Below are 20,331 nucleotides of genomic sequence, written 5' to 3' on the forward strand. Positions count from 1 at the left end.
ACTGGTCCGATCCTGACCCGTGAGGTACCAAAACGATCAGTATTGAAAATTCTGCTCAATGGTATAGGGTACACTCACATCCAACGGTAGATGAAAACAAACAAAGGAAAGAACGGAAAAGAACTTAAGGGAAATATGTACAAACAAAAGAAGGAAAAAATTTAATTAATTTTTTTGGGTTTTGAATATGTTTGAACTGAAAATTTAAATGGTGGGTCATTTTAAGTCAGATTCTCAAGACTTAGATGTTTTTGAAAACTTGATTCAATCCCAACAAGATGGTTGGATTACTTTCTTCAGCTGTGCTCAGTGCGCAGGCTGCTGGCACATGAAAACTTTGAAAACTGAATTTTTACTATGAGGTTAAAGACTGGGGGACAAATTGACATTTGACAGTTCGAGCACCAGCCTTCTCTCATAACTCGTCTTTTACGTGTGTATGAACTCTTACCCAAACCAGGAGTGGTTTTTGGCATATGTGTCCATATCTTCAGTTGCAGTTCTTTAGGAAGTACTTGCACACAATCATTGAAATTGATCCATCTAGTCTTGCTAGGTGGAGAGTTTTTGTTCATAATAGAAGACATTTTTGAAAAATTTTAGAAAGAAAGAGATTGAAAAAGGGAAAGATTTCTTTGAAAATTTGTACAACTTTGAGTCTTTTAACGTCAAATTCACGAGACAAATAGAGAGGTAGAGGCAAAATATAGAATTAAGCAGAGAATAGCATCACTTTAGGTTACTCTATTTGTTTAATTCTTGTTTGGAGACAACTCGTCTCTTTTTTTTTTTTTAGTTGGTTTTCTCAAGAAAATGTTATCTCTAACCATATAGAGGTTTTGGTAAGAAGATAAAATTCTTTGAGAATCCGGTATCATTTTGGTTACTCCGGAGAGTATAATTTTTATTTTTATATCCTCTAGTTTTTGAAAAATATGGAGAGATATTTTAAGATACTCGTACTCAAAAGTTGTGATTCTAAATGCTAATTTTTTAAAACAAACCATAATAGGTAATCTCAGGCAACTTTTGTGTCGGTTCTGGGGCGAACCCAATCTAGACATACAGAGCTTCAGCTACGCGAGTTGGGGGATTTATTGCACAAGACATGGAATATCTTGACCCGTGCGAATAGCGCGGTGATATAGGCAACCCTTAATAAGCAAAACTGATCTCAAACTGCCCCTAGATTGAGTTGTTCTAGGTGTTGGTATGTGTAGAATCCATTTCTCCATTTTGTTTTTGGAAAATCACATAACTATTGATGTATCGAGAATCTAGCATTAATGGAACAGAAAAATAAAAAACTATTTTGAAAAAGAAATGTAAAATAAAGAAAAGAAAAATTGTATACTTGCTCCACAGGTTCACACTTACTTAAACGACAAGTAAACAGTGTTTTACAAAGAATATGCGAGATATACATGGACTAAGGCTCTGGTACTTACAACCACACACTCCAAATGGAGGGTCCGGTTACCTTACTGATGTATTTTAAGGCAAAAGGTGGAATGGAATGGGGAAGGAATATATCGAGGAAAAGATGATTTAATCCTCGTAGATAGGATGATCATGAAAGAATTTTTAGCGCTCTAGCTTTGTTCACATCACTTGTTGCTTCAAAGGTTGTGTTAGTTGGTTTAGGGTTTGGAATATAGCTTGTCCTGGGAACACACCTTTTTGGGTTTTGTCTTAGGTTAACAAGATTCAAGATTATTGCATGGATAGTAGAATTTGGGATTGTTGTTGTATGATAGATAGGATTATTTCGGTAGGTTTACCTGTTTGGACACTAGTTGATGGTGCAACTAGAACTAGGTCTCTTTGGTTGTTGATAGGTGGGTTTTGGTAGTTCTGGTTAAAATGAGATGGAACCAATGCTTTGTTTTGATTGTTATAGGTACCTTGTCTTTGTCTGAATGTATTTGGTGGTTTATTGAAATCTGGAGGTGGTTGGGTTTATGGATTATTAGTCCATGCGAAGTTTGGATGTTGTCTCCATGGTGCATTTGGTACATTGAAATCACATACTTCTTCTGGTTGAAATGATGATAGGTTTGTGATCAAAGAACAGGAGGCATCTATTTGATTTAAGTTTAAACAGAAATTGCATGGTGAGGTATTTATGTTCATGATAGGATTAGGGGTTTGGTCTTTTTGTTTGGTGGTGAGGGCATCTATCTTTCTTGTAAGGGTTTCGATTATAGTTTTGATTTCTGGATCGGACTTCACCACAAAAATACCACTAGCCTTAGATGTACTGGGTTGGGCTGTTCTGGAATTATTTATATCACCCCAATGGGTACTCTTTTCATCTTGGTTTTCAAGACAGGTTAAAGCTTTGGTTGCACCTCTATCCAAAAAATTACCATTACTCATAATGTCGAGGGTTACTTTGTGTTCATGGAGAAGACCTTTGAAGAAACATTGCACAAGAGTGGATTTTTCAAGTTTATAGTGAGTACATGAATGGAGTAGGTCAGAGAATCTATCCCATGCTTCAGAAAATGTCTCACTCTAACTCTGTCTGAAGAACTCTATCTTACTTCTTATCTCTTCTATTTTCTTCGGTGGAAAGTACTTCTTTATGAAGGAGAACATAACATTTTCCCATGTATCGAAGGAATCGGGCTTTTGAGAAAGAAACCATGCATGACTAGCTCTTACCAGCTAGTGTCAAAGGAAACACTCGTAGCTTCACTTGATCGTCGGTGACGCCCGGATGGTGAAAATTATTGCATACTTCATATATCCGGCGTAGATGTTCATACGGTAACTCGTGTTTAAACCCATGGAATATAGGTAGAAGATTGAACACGTTTATTGGAATGCAAAAATCGCTCGTGAGCGGTGTGAGTCATATACAAGATGGAGGTCCCTCTTGCAACAGTGTGTAGAAGTTAGAGAGAGGCCTTTCAGCTTGCACTACTTCGTTGGCCATCTTAGTAGGTGGAGGATGAGAAAGTTTTATTCTCGCTAATACTTATAGTGCCTAAATGCAGTATCATGCACTTTTAGCAAGATAGCAAAACTATCCTAACATGCGCAAACTATGCAGTGCATGCTCAAGCAATCGAAATTCGATTTTTTGCAAGTTTGGAGTTTTGAAAATCTTTGTTGGTCTATAAATTACTGTGCCCAGTTCAAAGGAACAATTTGGCGCGAGACTAGGATGGATCTATTGCACGGCTCAGAAGAGTAAACAATCAATTCACCAAGTAATGTGCAACCAAGAATCTCACTCACGATGAATCTGGGGGAGGGGAGTGAGGAAGGTAGTTGGTCCACCGGAATCTGGTAACTGATTACTCTAAATCCTCATGGCTATATTTTTGTCCTTTTCTGGAGGAGCATGACTATTTTAGCCTCTAGTTGATTTATTTTAATTTGTTTGTTTGGTCTAGTGCTTCAAGAATCAAGCAACGTCCGATTTATCTATATTGGGAAATGACTTCCTAATGGTTGTTGTAAGGGGGATTTCCCGTCACTGAACAGATGACACATGTATGGGGAATAACCTAAGACTATAGATGTCCAGAATGTGACAAGGACCATCAGATCAATTCTGTGAATAAGTAATCTCGTGCGCAGCACCAGTATTTATTGGACATGTGCCAGCCACATGACGGACCGCCTCCAAGCACAACAGTTCTCCAAGTCGTTAGGAACTAACATGGACAGTTCCTGAATAGAGGGAAACTGATGACGGCGATATTTGATGATAAGGAAGGAATCACAATGGCATATCTTGGATAGTTACCTTCTAGATATAATCTTCCCATAAATAATAGGACATTATGTTCAACAAGGAAACTTACCTCTCAAAAGATATAGTCTAGATTCAGACTTCCATAAAGAGGGAATTCCTAATAGGAAGATAGAGTTCAAAGATGGAAGGGAACTCAAGAGCAGTGAAGACAGCCCTAACCCTAGGACTCTCAAAGCTCTTCCTATATAAACCATAGGGATTTCGCTCTTAAGAACTACGCAAGATAGGGTTTGATTCTCCATAAAAAAAACAAGGAGATACCTAGGCAGCCGTTAGACGGTTCAACCCTGAACTCACAATCATCTCATCCCTTCTCCATTCATTTAAAGGTTCCAAGATCACAAGGCATAGAGGAAGATCAAAGAAAACTCAAAAAATCCCTAAACTCAAAAATCCCCTGATTTACAAAAACTCTCTATTGTGATTGTGGTGAAAATAAAGGGTGGTGTTACCACATCCAGCGAGAGAAGAAGAGCATGAGACACCTGAAGGGGGTGACAACACTGGTCACCACGATGTGAACAACCCCCTCTAAAGACCCATGACCAGCACCGATGCACCAGCAATTCTCGGTGTAGGCCCCAGGAATAACGCTCAATAAGAGCGTCAAGATGGTGAGAATGATGTCCTCAACAACCCAAAGTCTGTTCAGGCAAGCTAGGCATTACAGGCTCTAGAACAGCAAAGGAGCAATCTTGAACGAGAAGTACAGCTGCTGAGGCATTTGTATCAATCTGACATAGGAAAGGAGCCACTCATTGATCTGGATGATGACGACCTTCCAGAATGTGGTCATGCAAAGAACCCAAGGCATGGGGGTCCAGCTCAATGCGAGACATCTGAGTCGGAATATAGCAACTCAGATGAGGACTCGGATACAGCATCCGTACTAGAGTCAACCGACCAGGATCGTGATGTCGACCCTCGACACAGAAAAAGAGCTCAGACAAAGAAGCATTCTACCAAAGAGGCTGCATGGGAAACTGAGAAGAATGACCTGATCCGTCAGATGCATCGGATGACAGGCAAGGGGAGAAAAATGCAAGACTCCCTTGTTCAATCCACCATAATAGGGGCAAGCAGATCTCCTTCCACATCATGGGTGATGAGGAAACCATATCCCCATGGTTACAGACAACCGATGTTCAGTGTCTTTAGTGGCAAGTCAGACCCGGTGGATCACGTATTCAGGTATCGTGCCACTATGTGACAATATGAGAGATATGACCATGTCATGTGTCAGGAATTCAAAGCCTCCTTGTCTGGATCTACGCTCCAGTGGTACCACAGTTACCCGGAATCCGATCAGTCCTCGAAGAACAATTTAGGACCTTCATAGACAGGTACTCATGCAACAAGCATCAACCTAAACAGATCGATGCACTATTCAACATCAAGAAAAAGGATAGAGAGGCCTTAAGATCCTACATGCAATAGTTCATGGAAATTTCAATCTAAATAGAGTCTTGTGATGAACAGACTGCTATAATAGCTTTTAAACAAGGGTTGGATGAAAACAACGCCTTATTCGGATCTCTCTCCAGGAAACCACCCTGTGATTTAAAAGAACTCCTTGACAGGGTTGAAACTCATGTGGGGTGGGAAGAAGATGTCTGGAACAGACATCAAGAAGCGAAGAAAACTAGTCAGACAGTTCCTAGAGTTCCTCAAGAAGGGAATGGAAATTCTTCCCCTCAAAAATAAAAAGAGAGACCGTAATCGTGGTCGCCAAAGGGCTGAATCCCCATCAAAGGGACGAATGCCCAGAGGGAAATACCAAAATGTAGCCAGTAGTGCAGATGGAAAGCAACAGAAGAAGCCATGTGTGGAAGGAGCAGAAGAAGCTGTTCCCTCAATGGACAGAAACTTTGCCCCTCTGAACAAAATGTCAAATGAGGTTCTAGACTCGATCAAAAATCAGAGTTACCTCAAATGGCTAGCTCCGCTTAAGCCAAGTTCCCTGGGTACCAAAGACCAAAGAACCTACTACAAGTTCCATAAGAGTGAAGGTCACAGCACCAGAGCCTGTAGGACCCTAAAAAATGAACTATAAGATCTGATTGAAAGGGGGTATTTGAAACAATTTGTGGCACATGAACAGGCAAATGCAATACAGCCTGAGGAGATCAGCACGTCAGTTCAGGACCCCCTAGGTACTGGACCGCTCAACGGTCGACTCCAAATAAATATGATTTCTGGTAAAGCAAGTAAACGAAGTGGACAGGTCATTGACAAGAGTGTACGATATCAAATGTGCATCGCCAAGCAGATGAGGATCATGAACAGTGAGCTGACTACCGGAGCTCAGGTCAACGTAGTACCCCAGAAATATCCGCTCATTCTTTTCACTGAAGCTGACTGCCTTAACATCCAAAGTCTACATGAGGATGCGCTAGTTCTCATACTCCCTTTTAGAGATTATAATTTGCATCGCATATTGGTGGACCTAGGCAGTTCAGCATATGTACTTTACTATGATACATTGAAAAAGTTGTAGATCCCAGATCCAGAAATGGTTACCACCAGCTCAAACCTGTATGGATTCAGTGGGGACAAAGCTCTCACAGTTGGGGAGATCCAATTACCTGTAGACACTGGTTCGGTAACTCTTATCATAAATTTTGTTATGGTAAAAGCTAACACACCATATCACATGATTTTAGGGAGGACCTGGCTACACAGACTCCAAGCCGTTCCCAACACCTATCACCAATGTCTAAAATTCCCACATCATGGGAAAATTGAGACAATCAGAGGAGATCAGGTGGCTGCTAATACGTGCTATGCTTTGGCAACAAAGCAATCCCCACTCCCTTTTGAACCAATAGAGGTGGGGCAACACGCCAAATAGCAATTACAGTTGGATCCCCCTCTCCCAGACCTGGTCCCAAGAGAAAGGCAGGATCCCCCCTCACTGGAGCCGTTGGAGGAAGTGGATATTGGGAGAGGCAACTCGCCAAAAACCACTTTCATCGGCACCATGTTGAGTTCTGAAGAGCGCATGGCTCTGATACAGTTCCTCCGAGAGCACAAGGACGTGTTTGCTTGGTCATTTGAAGAAATGCCTGGAATTGATCCCCATGTAGCATGCCACTAACTCAATGTCCACAGTGATGCAATAGTAGTCAAGCAGAAACCAAGGAAAATAGGTGCTGACAGATCCAAGGCTATAAAAGCTGAAGTTGAAAAGCTGAAGGCAACTAAATTTGTCAGAGAAATCAATTTTCCCACTTGGATTTCTAATATTGTCCCATTAAGAAAGAATAATGGGTCATGGAGAATCTGTATCGACTTCAGGGATCTGAACCGTGCATGTCCAAAGGACAACTACCCTCTGCCACAAATTGATAAATTAGTGGATGCAATGGCTGGACATGAACTGTTGCCTTTCACAAATGGGTTGTCTGGTTACAACCATATCCCCTTGCATGAAGAGGACCATAAGCATGCCAGTTTCATAACCGAGGATGGCCTGTACTGCTATCAGGTCATGTTGTTCGGACTGAAAAATGCAAAGGCTACATACCAACGATTGGTAAACAAGATGTTCAAAGGATTGATAGGTGACATTGTGGACGTGTATGTAAACGATCTATTGATCAAAAGCCTAAGACGAGGAGATCATCTCTTCCACCTGAAGTGTGCATTCGACATTCTCAGGGAGTACCGCATGAAGCTCAACCCTACAAAGTGTGCTTTCGCTATCTTATCAGGGAAGTTTTTGGGGTATCTAGTTACTAAAAGAGGAATTGAGGAAAACCCAGATCAAATCCAGGCACTCCTAGATATGCCCTCACCTAAAAATATGAAAGAGGTTCAAAACATTACGGGCAGGTTAGCAGCTCTAAACAGGTTCATCTCCAAGAGTTAAGATAAGTGCAAACCTCTTTTTTAGTTACTGCAAAAGAATACCTCATTTGCATGGATGGAAGAATGCCAGAAAGCATTTAATCAACTCAAAACATACCTGGGGGCACCACCAATCCTTTCCAAGCCAGTTGAGGGAGAAGTCTTGGGTCTTTATCTCTGTTCGTCTGACTACGATATCAGTTCTATACTAATACGCGTGGATAAAAAGATGGTTGAAAAACCTGTCTATTTCTTGAGCCACACGCTTCTTCCAGTATAAACAAGGTACCCAAAACTCGAAAGAGTCGCTCTAGCACTTGTTTTTGCAGTAGAGAAGTTGCGACCATACTTCCAGTCCTTCACTATCAGAGTAATCACAGAGTACCAATTGCAGTCAGTTCTAGACAAATTGAACAAGTTAGGGAGGCTAGCAAAATGGTTTGTGCAACTGTCAGAATATGATATTATTTACGTCCCCAAAATCTCAAATAAGGGTCAGGCACTAGCAGAATTCTTGGGAGATTTTCCAATGACCTACACAGGGTACGAGTCAACTACCCCTAGTTCATATGATCGAATCCAGCCTGAATCTCTAGAAAACCATCTAGATCCTTGGGAGCTAAGCTCTGGGTGGCAGTTGTTTATGGATGGATCTTCAAATGACAAAGGCGCAGGAATTGGAGCTATGTTAGTCACTCCTGACAATAAGCGATTGGAGAAATCCATCCAGTCAGGTTAGAATGCTTCCAACAACGAGGCAAAATATGAAGCTACTCTTGTTGGCCTCACAATGGCTCTCGATCTGGGCCTGACACACCTAACAGTTTTTAGTGACTCACAGCTGGTTGTTTTTCAAGTTGATGGTGGATACGAGGCCAGGGATGAACGAATGGAAAAATACCTGGAACTGATAAAGGGCCTTCAGAGCAAGTTTGAGAACATTCAGTTCTATCAGTTGCCTCGGTCAGCCAATAAACACACAGATGCTTTAGCATATGTTGCCTCAATATTGGGCAACAGCGAGTCTCGTTCAATCAGTATCAAGTTCCAGGAGAAATCTAGCATTCAGGTCCCAGTTATAATAGTTTGTGTTGTTCCATCCATTGCTCCAACTTGGATGGATCCATATAAGTCCTACCTCAAAGAAGGGAGACTCCCTAAAGATAAGAATATAGCAAGGCACCTTCTTGCAAAGATACAAAGATTCACCCTCGTAGGAGACGATCTGTACAAGAAGTCATTTCTAGGACCTCATCTCAGATGTCTCTCCCCAGATCTCGATGAACAAGTTATGCGAGAAGTTCATGAAGGGTTTTGTGGCAACCATGCTTGGGGCAGAACTCTAGCTCTCAAGATCCTAAGGCAAGGATACTTTTGGCCTTATATGAAAAAGGATACACAAGTTTTTGCCCGTAAGTGCGAAAAGTGTCAACGATTCGCTCCACTTATCCATGCTCCAACAACAGAACTGCACCCATTGGACAGCCCATAGCCATTCACACAGTGGGGAATTGACATTGTAGGACCCCTACCACCCGCTCCTAGTGGGGTACAGCTATGTTCTTACAAGACTTAACAGGTGGGGGAATAGTAGTGGGAACCTTAAAAGGTGTTTCTTCATTCATAACAAAAGGACGAAATCTCATTTTCTTACTAGATGGAGCAACATCAAAAGTAGAATCAGCTCTCTTCTGCTTATGACGATTTGACACACGCACTTCCCTTTTAAAATTATTAGCAGCCAGTAGTTAATGAGGCAATTCGGGGCCTCTCCCACCAGTGATCACACAATCATCACTGACAGCAGGCTCCTGAACTGGGCCCAATGCCGCAGTATCACCAGAGGCGGCCACAGAACTCTTCTCCTTGCGGTTTCCTCCTCTTTTAGTAACTAAGAAGGAATCATCCTGAACTAGAGAAAGAAGAAGTCCAACATCCTGATCCACAGGAGGGGGAAGTATTGTGCGCCCAGAATTCACAGTATTTATCCCAAAAGGGGAAAAGCCAAGGACAAGTTGTAGCAATTCTTCAGTAGACATGTTCAAGTATTCAAAAAGACGGGTGGGATCAGGAACTATCACCCAAGGCATCCTTTGTTCCTTAGGGATCTTCTTGATAAACTCCACCGTAGCAACGTCAGTTGCAGTTAATTGGTTCCAGGTAGAAAAGTCATCTAAGGGATAATAGCAAAGAAGTTTAGGCAAAAGACTCTTATATCAAGTTATAAAGTACATGAGTAAGAAAACTTACTGGTTGGAGCATGGGTGTGTTTTATGGGAACAGGAATTCCCACAATCTCACCATCATTATCAGAAAGACGAACGTCCTACGCATCACCCAGCACAAGGAGATGGTGGTCAGCCCAGCCTTCATCACTCTGCTTTCCCTCAAAAAAGACGATCAGAGAGTTCTTGTCTCTTGTCATGAGGTAGTAGAAGGACTAGTCTCGAATATGCCGGACCTCATAAAAATAACCAAACACCCAACGGTTTAGAGAGAATCTGTATCTCTTGGCAAGAAGGGCAGAATACATGATAGTTCTGTAGAACAGGGGCACTACCTGTCCAAGAGCAAGATTGAAATGGATCAGACACTCTCTCAGCAATGGGTGGAAAGGAAGAGTGAGTCCGGCCCTAAGTTGACCAATGGTGATGAGCGCCACCTCCTTGTAGGCTAACTCATCAGATAACCTCCCCCACTCCAGACTGATATCTTCAAGGATGTGGAACTTCTCGCAGATCTATTCCAAAGAGAAAGATCTCCGAAGTTTACAAGTGACAAGTTGGGATTCATGATCGGAAAAGAGGAAAAGTTTCAAGTTTTGGTTAGACCCTAGCGGGAGATCAAAAGGTTCAATATGAAAAAGGTAGCGGAAGAGATAATGAGAATTCTCTCACTAGATCCTTTATATACAGATAAGCTGGATGGTTAGGATGAGCTCAAGCGGTGCGTCTTTTCGGATGGAACTGCCATCATTACCTTTTTTGGGAAACAGCGTGTCTGTTCGAGCCATCTTTTTAGAGCCTTAATTAGTTGATTATGTAAGCAGTTTCCGTAATTGTTTAGGAAAATGATTCTCGCTCCAAAAGCAGTATCGCTTCAAGCGCCCATGTGCTGGATGGCACGAGAGGGGGCATCTGTAAGGGGGATTTCCCATCACTGAACAGATGACACATGTATAGGGAATAACCTAAGACTATAGATGTCCAGAATGAGGCGAGGACCATCGGATCAGTTCTATAAATAAGTAATCTCATGCGCAGCATGAGTGTTTAGTGGACATGTGCCAGCCACATGACGAACCGCCTCCAAGCGCAACAGTTCTCCAAGTCGTTAGGAACTAACATGGACAGTTCCTGAACAGAGGGAAACTGATGAGGGCAATCTTTGATGATAAGGAAGGAATCACAATGGCATATCTTGGATAGTTACCTTCTAGATATAATCTTCCCATAAATAATAGGACATTATGTTCAATAAGGAAACTTACCTCTCAAAAGATATGGTCTAGATTCAGACTTCTATAAAGAGGGAATTCCTAATAGGAAGATAGAGTCCAAAGATGGAAAGGAACTCACAAGCGGTGAAGACAGCCCTAACCCTAGGACTCTCAAAGCTCTTCCTATATAAACCATAGGGATTTCGCTCTTAAGAACTATGCAAGATAGGGTTTGATTCTCCATAAAAAACAAGGAGATACGTAGGCAGCCGTCAGATGGTTCAACCCTGAACTCACAATCATCTCATCCCTTCTCCATTCATTTAAAGGTTCCAAGATCACAAGGCACAGAGGAAGATCAGGGAAACCTCGAAAAATCCCCTACAGTTGTTATGTGGCTCGGGTTCAGCCTTTTGCGTGAATTTAAATTACAGTGTAAAAATTAAAATTCAAACAATCACGTAAGCATGCTTGAACACATAAGGTATCCTCTTACATGGGCTTTGAGGAGGTTTAGAATTTACCTCTCAAGGTGTGCTTACACGCTGCTTGAGGAGAAGGCGACGTTGGTTGGCGTATGATCTGAGAATTAGGCCCAACCGTTCAAGTGTTCTATGTTTTAGGTTACAAAAAAGGTCTACTTAAAAAGCCCACAATCTGGGTTTTTAATAATTAAACAACTTTGCCTTCAAGGGCCCAAAACATAAAGTAAACTAACACTACTACTAATACTAATAGATTAACTAGATTATCTAGATTAACTAGAGTTAATCTTAATTAGAGTGTTTTTTTTAATAAGGTTTGGGGTTACAGACCCCCCTGTTTTATTGATTTCTTCTTATATAAACATGACCTGCTTTGTCCTCACCCACAATGGTTAGAAGTTGAGCTTCTAGAGAGGTACAAAGTAGTTACAACCCTGTAATACCTCTTGAGATGCTAAATAATCAATAGCTCTATTACATTCTCTAAAAACATGAACAAACTCAACAAGGTTCATCCTAGATGCTATATCCAAAATAGCTGCTTTCAAGTTGCCACAGTACCAAGGTTCAGGTTCTTTTCTTAGTAAAATATGAATAGCCCTTATAGAGTCAAAGGCAACTATAATTTTACTCTTTTGTAGCATCTCACAACCTCTTAGACCTTCATAGATAGCCTTCATCTCTTGAAAAATTACTAACCTCATACCACCTGAGCCAGTGAAAGCTGGAAGAACCTTACCAAAGTAATCACAAATTGTCCCTCCACTTCTAGTTCTCAAATCTGATAGCGCGCCATCAATGTTGAGCTTCACAACATCACCTAATAGTTTAGTCCACATACACTCTTGCAGGGGCCTGTTTCTAAAGGTAGTAACAATACCTAAACTCTTAAGGAGCACCTGCGTATCTTGGTTCACTTTTACATTGGCAAGCAAACCCTGTAAGTATACCTTCATAGTGCTCATCAAAGTAGAACACACAACTTCACAAGGTTGAGACTTGTGTTCGAATCTCCTTTGATTTCTTTCCATCCACAGGAAGCTCACTGTTGCACAAACAAATACTTTATAGATCTCGACTAGGGATGTGTTCGGGCTATTATAAGTCCTCATAATCCTATGTCATTCACTGTTTGAATTAAGAATAGATTGATCCAAGCCCAGCATAGATTTAACTCATCCCCATAATTCTTTTGAGTAAGGACACTAAAAGTAGAGATGCTTTGAGTTCTCCCGAGAACTATTGCATAGACAGCAACATGAAGAATATAGTACCTTTTTCTTGATAAGCCTATCCTGTGTTGGTAGGTTAATTAGAGTGTTGATTACCAAGTTGATTCAAAGTGCGTGAGCGTATGATTCACGACTCGCTTCGCACACTTGAACTTCCCAAGGCAATGAAAACTCTAACTCTTGGTAAGTTTCACAACTTCAACCAAGTGCTCAACTCATATTCATCCACATAATTAATCAAAAATTCATTTTTTTTTTTTTTTTTTCTTTTTATCTCTATCTATTACAACAAAGTCCACTAATTTATACTACTCTATTATAAAATCCGAATCCTTAGTTACATCCATGCATAAAAAATGAACGAATTGTGAAAAAATGAGATGCAACTGTGCTGAGGTGGCCAGGCAGAAGCGCGCCACCAGTAGGGGTAGACATGCAAGCGGTCGCCCGATCTGTTCTGGCCAAGTTGTTTTGTCTTTTGGCAGCAGCTTCAGCTCCTCTCCAGCAGTTGAATGTCAAACCTAGATTTGAAATAAAAAAAATTAGTATTGAAAAATAACAAAATATATCAACAAAAATTGAAAAAAGCAAGAAATGAAAGGGGTAGAGTGAAGCTTCCCTCCTTAAGTGCTCAACCAAGCATTCATGCTCCTTCAATCCATGACGGCGGAGTTATTTGAAGCTTGGAATATAATGGTAAGATCAAAGATTTGAGTGAGGTTCACCATAAATTGTTTAGAGCTTGAATGAATGGGAGTTTTGAAGAAGGAAAGGTAGATTTCTTTAGCTTTTAGGACTTGTTTTTGTTAACTCTAGTTGTATTGAATAAGCATTGAAAAGAAACAACTTAATAATTGAAGAAAACTTGAAAAGACTTTGTTGATTGAATTATTGAAAACAAAAACTTGAAAGAAATAACTTGATTGATATGAAGAACAAAAAGTAAACAACTTGAATGTAAATGACTAATAAAAATAAATCCTACACTACTCCTACATGACACTAGAATAAGTCTAGGTGCATTCTCTCATCCTACTTTTGATTTCTTATACCCCTACTTTTACAAAAGACTGATTTGCCCTCTCCCTCTACAATCAAGAGTTCAAGACACCTCACCAATGTTGTTTTATGTTTTTCCTTTTTTGCTTTTTGCTTTTGTTTTTTCATTTCTTCTTGATCAAGCTAGGTTTAGACAAAGCCTTCTTTTGTATCAAGGACATCTATCTCTGGTCTTCTGAGTTAAGGACTTGACTTTTAGCTCTCTGGTTTTGAGTCTTTGACCTTTGTCATTTGACTTTGACTATTTCTGCACTTTCATAGCAGCTTCGAGTCTTCATAATAAGCATAAATAAGGCTTCTTTTGGTGCTAAGATGCAACTTTTATGATAAGTGGTCTAAATTGCTCTGTAATATAAAAAAGACAATAAAATCTATAAGTTGTCTTTTCATTATACGTAAAAAGGGCTATAATACAGTAATGTAAGGGTAATAAAATGCACATTTAGGGAGTTGATCATTGAGGTAGTGGAAAAATTCAGTGCTCTGGAAGAGAAAGCTGGTGAATTATGTGATAACCAGCTACTGGAACACATGATTGTGGGTAGCCCATTAATAAAGAGGAATTCCACCATCATTCCTAGGAGAAGTATGCCTCTATAGCCCGCGTTATGCACAGAATCAAAATACCTTGCATAATTGTATTGGTGGTACCACGAACAGGACCTTAAGCGCAATGGTGTTCCTAACATGGAAAAGCTCAAGTTTTTTGGTCGAGGCTTGGACATAAACATGAGTAGCTACCACTTGCTTATCCCAAATCAATAGCTAAATGATGAGGTCTGTAAACTTCTGCTCCAAAGTTAGCCAACTTAATTCCCAACCTATTTCGTCCTACTGATAAATTCATTATTTATTTTATTTTATTTTTTGCCAAGGTCATTTTGCTCTACATGGCCCTTCTAGACAGGACCCATAACAGACTTGTGAAGTTTGATGATGTACTGAGAAAACATGATCCATCAAAATCCTACACTGTCATCTTAGACACATTGATCCCAATTATTTGACCGAAACCCACTTCTTTTCTCGTACTTTTTCTTGGCTTTCTGAAACCGTGCAAATAACTTTTGTTTCAACTGATGCAGGTAAGGTAGGAATCATTGTATGGGACTGTTCAAATGAGCTTTATTAATCCAAGCCTGACTACATAACAAAAGATTTTTGTCCTTGCTTCCAACCTTTTATGGGACCAAATGATGACCTTCAGAGATCTACTTCAAGAAAACACTTGCATCCCATACGTCACCAGATCGAAGGGCATGATGATTCCCTTGAATATCACAAACCAGCATTAGATACTGGTGGTTTTCAACTTCCCCACTTGGGTTTGTTGGATATATGATTCGCTATCGGAGGCTATTGCCAACGCTACACTCCACCTCGAAAATCTCAGTAAACTGCTTCCAGACGCCCTCTTAATGCATGACAAAGGTTGTGTACCACAATCGAAGCTTTGGGGAGAGTGGAATATCAAATACAATGACTGTATAAAGCAGATAGATTCGTACAATTGCAGGGTCTTCGTACTGACTTTTGCAGATCAGTTACTGCGAAATGAGCCTGTCAATTTCGACCGAAGTAGGGCCATGATCACAAAAATGGTGCCAAAGACCTTCTAGACTGTGGTTTGACCTGCATGCCTGTGGGTTGAATAGGGAACGATGCTGGTAGAATCAGGGTTAACCGTGAAAAAACACAAAAATGTACGTATAGTGGTTGGGTCACGGGATGGACAAACTAAACTACATGCTATTGGATTTAGTTTTTAATTGCTACTAGACTTTAATTAATTACTTTTGCCTACACTTCCAACATCACCTAGTCCAAGACAACAAATGCTCAATTGAGACATCGTATGCCTTCTTTGAAAATATATAGATCTTTAGTGCCCACGTCATATATATAATATCCAGTCTAAGACAACATACACTACCTTTGAGACATTATATGCCTTTTTGGGAATATATTGATCTCTGATGCCTCTGGTGATATTAGCATTTCAGAAACAACATAATTGCTTCCAGTATAAATTATTGGTGCTTCGTGGATTTGTTTGTATATTGGTACTTTATATATGGGAAAGATCATCATCCACTACATGTTTTGACTTCTCTCTTTCTACTGGATATATTTTTCTCTATATTTTTTGGGAAAGATTATACCATTTTTTTTTTTGGCATAGAAATATTTTTTGTTACCCAGGCATACATTTGTACACATAAAAACTAGCATGTTCTGCCATACCATTGACATCTTTTTTACCGATATACATTTGCACAGATAAAAACTACCATGTTCTACCATATAATTATAATTAACATAACCTTATCATTAATTAAAACAAAAAAGCAGGCCCTGTCATACATTTCCTATAAAAGAACCCCATTTCACGACAACAAAACGGACACATAAGATAAGATGGAAGTTTCAAAACATTTTTGATACAATTTACTCTACTTCACCATTTTCGACACTAGTGTATTTTTGTAGAGGAAAAAACTCCCATGACCATACATTTAACAAAACTTGGATAGTTGATTAAAGCCAAAGGGAGGTTGTGCCATACATTGCAGATTCAGTAATTCCATTACAACGCATCAAAAGAGACACAAAAGACACGATCTCAGGTCCAAAATATTGTTTATACAAAGGATTTAATCCATATCACCATAAGAGCTCGTTGTACTAGTTCGTCACCTTTGTTCCACATGGGAGATTATAACTTATGTATGGCTTCTGAGGCTTCGTAGCCACATGGTGGTTAGGATCACCTTTACTGGTTCCTAGTAGGGGCCTTTTCGATAGCATTACAGCCTCCCATGAAATCATATCAAACACAATCAGGTCGTATTTTCTTTTCAATGACTGCAAATATTTTCAACACATTTATTTAACCATAACATACAAAATGAGAGAATACAATGAATTTACGTTATGTCTCAAATACTTTTATAAAAAATTACCTTATGTTCATCATCATCATCAAATACTTGGCATGGTGGTGGAAATGCCTAAGGTCCTAGTAGTGGTGGATCATCACGAACAGAAAAGTTCTTTGTAGTACCGAATTGTCCAAGGAACTTAATTGTTGAAACAAACACTAGATGTTTAACAAACCTCAGTTTAGGTCTTCCGCTTTCATCAAACTCATACCTAGATTGATAGTTGCACCCCATTTCATACAAATAAATAATTAGCCATGAAGTTAACATCAAATCCCCAACTCCTTAGCAATTTTATATATTGGCCATCTTGTACAACTCGCATTTCAATACCGCCAGCATAAATTATACATTATATATTAGGTAAATATCGCCTATACTGTAAATTTATAATGTGTTACCTAATATATAATATATAATTTTTTGTTAAATGTCAATTTTATTATGTTATTTGGGTTTCTGCGAACTTAGTTCTTTCTTCCACTTTCATTTTACACCGATAGCTATTTTTTCCGAAGTTATTTTCTCAAAAATAATTGACATTTTTCTCAAAGGAGTAGGAAGGACACTCAAAGGGAGGGCTTTGCCCCATGTCAAGAATGTTGTTTGGCTTACAGGTACTATGCGACTGAAACTGAAACTCCTATTTTTGTTCTTCTATTTATTTTTGTTATTGTAAGTTGTTCCCTATGAAACTGTCATTTGTTTGTACATCTTTATCTAAAAGTTCTGTGCTTTTATAGAAAAAGCTTATTATTGTTGAATAAATCTTATAGGTTGTTCTCAACTTGTATTCTATTAAACTGCAAAACAAAAAGAAGGGTACAAAAGTATATTGTTTTTGTTTTGAGGGATTTGATATTAAAAGCTAATGGTGAATGCTCCATTTCTATGTTTTCATTTGCATAAAAGATACTCATTTTCTTATTTACAATTTCTTAATATTGTAGTATATGTTAAGTATAAAAAGGGGGCTAGGTGTACATGATTATATACTACAATATGGGGGACCTGATTCCAAGTATTTGGCAATATGCGAGAGTTGAATCACATGTAATAATACATGCGTATGTTGTTGAGTTTTTGTTTGTTAATCATAAATGTTATGCACATTGGCTCACTTTGGACCTCGTCATTGCAAATTGGTATGTATTCCTTGGATTGCTCTAAGTATTGAAATTTTAGAAATTGTTATTTGTTAGTGATTGCACTGATTCGTTATTTTACTTTTATCAGTTGTATATGCATTTGACTTGACCAATCACAAGATATTACATGGATTGTATTGTACTTTGCATTGGAGTTTCTGTAGTGCTATTTCTTTATGTGGTCAATTCCGCAAAGTTCAGGACAGTTCCTTTAGTTTGACTAGTCAGTTCCCCGTGAAGTAGTTCGGGTATTGGGCAAGTCAGTTCCGGAATTGGTCCAGAACTGGATGATGACCTTGTACAGCTGTATTTCAGTATTAGAAGGACTCTTGGACGTGTTTAGAATGGGTGTTCCATTTAAAGCAGACTTCTAGGTTTAAAGGAATATGATGGAAACCAAGTCCAACTATGCCTCCTTCTATGTGATAACTTGGATTCTGATATTGATCCTATTCTGACAAGAAAAGAGGAAACCCTAGCGAAAGGATGGTTTCTTGGTGGCCAAGGAGACCTTATTAGAAGGTCTTCCATAAGTCACTATATATAGGAAGCAACAGTATAGGAATGGTGGATGGATCCCTAATGGCCAAGATATAGAGACGGCTATCTGGAGGTCGACTTCTGGTTATCTCTTCTTCCCCACTCAGTATGCTATTCAACCCCATAAAAAACTATGGCAGACTTGATTCCTGAAAGAGGATACGTAGGCAGCCACTTCATGGTTCAATCCATATTATCAAATACTCCTATTGGTTTCGGTAGATACACTTTAAACTAGAACATGGTGTGAAGACATCAACAAAGGATTGTGGGAACTCATAAAATCCCCTACATCTTATGGTGTCGTCTGTGGTGAGAGAAGATACTTGTGGATTTCAGTTTAAAGCGTGGAATCGATAATTTTTTCAATGAATCTATTTTTGAGAAGATGAGTTTGTCCTTAAAACTCATGATTTTTTTACAGAGATTTTCCTACGCATGTGACGGCGGGTTTTTAGACAGCCAAGGTCACACCTTGATCAGGTCTGTTGGACAATATCAAAGTAGCCACTATTTCTACTTCGGGTTTTGCATTCTAGATGTTTGGCCACGCCCGCAAGCACTCTTGATAAAGAGGTTTTTGTTATAGTGGTTTTACACTAAGCATGGTGATGGGTTTTTAGACCGCCATGCATGGTTCGTTGCTCTTTTTGTTTGCACTAAGGCTTTTGCTTGCTCTGTACCTGTCGGTGTTGCACTTGACAGAGAAAACACGTACTGGAGGTAAGCTTATTCACTTTCTTTAGGCGGCAGTTTGGTGGTGGACACTGATTGTCCAACCATATCTTCTTGTTATTAGTTGGTATAGCTGAGCATGAGATTTAAATTCGATCTTGATGTGAGAAGTGAGAAATCTGTATGCTTGATTTAAATTTTCTTTGTCTGAGTCCGATTTATGCTAGATTTTTGGTAGATTACTTGTTATTATCTAGTTCATTTTCTCTCAGCAACATGAAAAATCAAAACATGATAGTTTTCACAAGATTGAGCTATTGGTTGAAGTCGTCTCTTCTGATCGGGAAGTGTTTCTACCAGTTTCAGAGATATATTGACTTTCTAGCTCTATGCTACACCGGGGGTGGTTGTTCGACCACTTCCGATTCTGGAAAGGGATAAGTTCTTCTCACTGCTAGGATGTCATGACCCATGAAAATTAGTGCATGGAACAGATAGATGTATGTTCCGCATGTGATGATGGAGACTAATATAACAACTTAATAAGTTAGTATTCAATTTGGAAAAGGAATGGTGACATCCAAGACAAATTGAACTTTGAACTTGTACAGCACATGGTGTTGCTGTGTTTACACAAAGCAAAACTTCTTGTGTCGAATTTGGTTTAGTGGTATTGCCACAGTGGGCATGGTAGTCCAATCACTTCCAATATTGGCTACAACTTGGTTTCTAGACATCATTAATTGGCGGGGAGAGGGATACTCACTGTCCAACCATGCCCTAATAGTATATGTATATTAGCTTCAATTGTGATGATAACTTGGAGCAGTATGCTACAATGACTCTAGCTAATTCGCTGGTCTTTCTACAATGGGGATGGTCGTTCAGCCACTTCCAATCTTGGAGACATCTTTACTTCAGTGTTTGGCAGGGGACTGGTGCAGTCCCGCCATGCCTACGTGGTATTTGATTCAGTATGGTGATTTGTGAACGACCTATGGAATTCGAGATTTCAGTGATGGGGTAGTTGAGTTTCACCTTAGCGAAAGTGAGACGTTGTAAGGAACCGCCAGAAAGGGGTTTCTAAAGATGATCATGCAGGTTTGTCATCTTTGCCATGCTTTAGTATGGCACCAAGAGCATCATATCACTCAGGGAGTGGTGCAACCACTCTATTCAATTAAGAGTTCATG

The 20,331-nt window shown here is 39.6% G+C and overlaps 1 protein-coding gene across 1 annotated transcript; it reads left to right on the plus strand.

The window, feature by feature from the left end:
* The first annotated feature begins 8,408 nt into the window (after positions 1-8,408).
* On the plus strand, positions 8,409-9,110 carry LOC147497155 (uncharacterized). The gene has a single exon (XM_086562783.1). It carries the CDS (start codon positions 8,409-8,411, stop codon positions 9,108-9,110), a length of 702 nt encoding a protein of 233 aa, XP_086418909.1.
* The last annotated feature ends 11,221 nt before the right edge of the window (positions 9,111-20,331 follow it).

Source organism: Coptis chinensis, chromosome 5 (genome assembly GCF_015680905.1).
Source record: "Coptis chinensis isolate HL-2020 chromosome 5, ASM1568090v1, whole genome shotgun sequence".
NCBI lineage: Eukaryota > Viridiplantae > Streptophyta > Magnoliopsida > Ranunculales > Ranunculaceae > Coptis > Coptis chinensis.

Bases quoted from the DNA above. Each gene is read 5' to 3' on its own strand.
- LOC147497155 (XM_086562783.1), top strand. From the start codon at position 8,409: ATGGCTCTCGATCTGGGCCTGACACACCTAACAGTTTTTAGTGACTCA.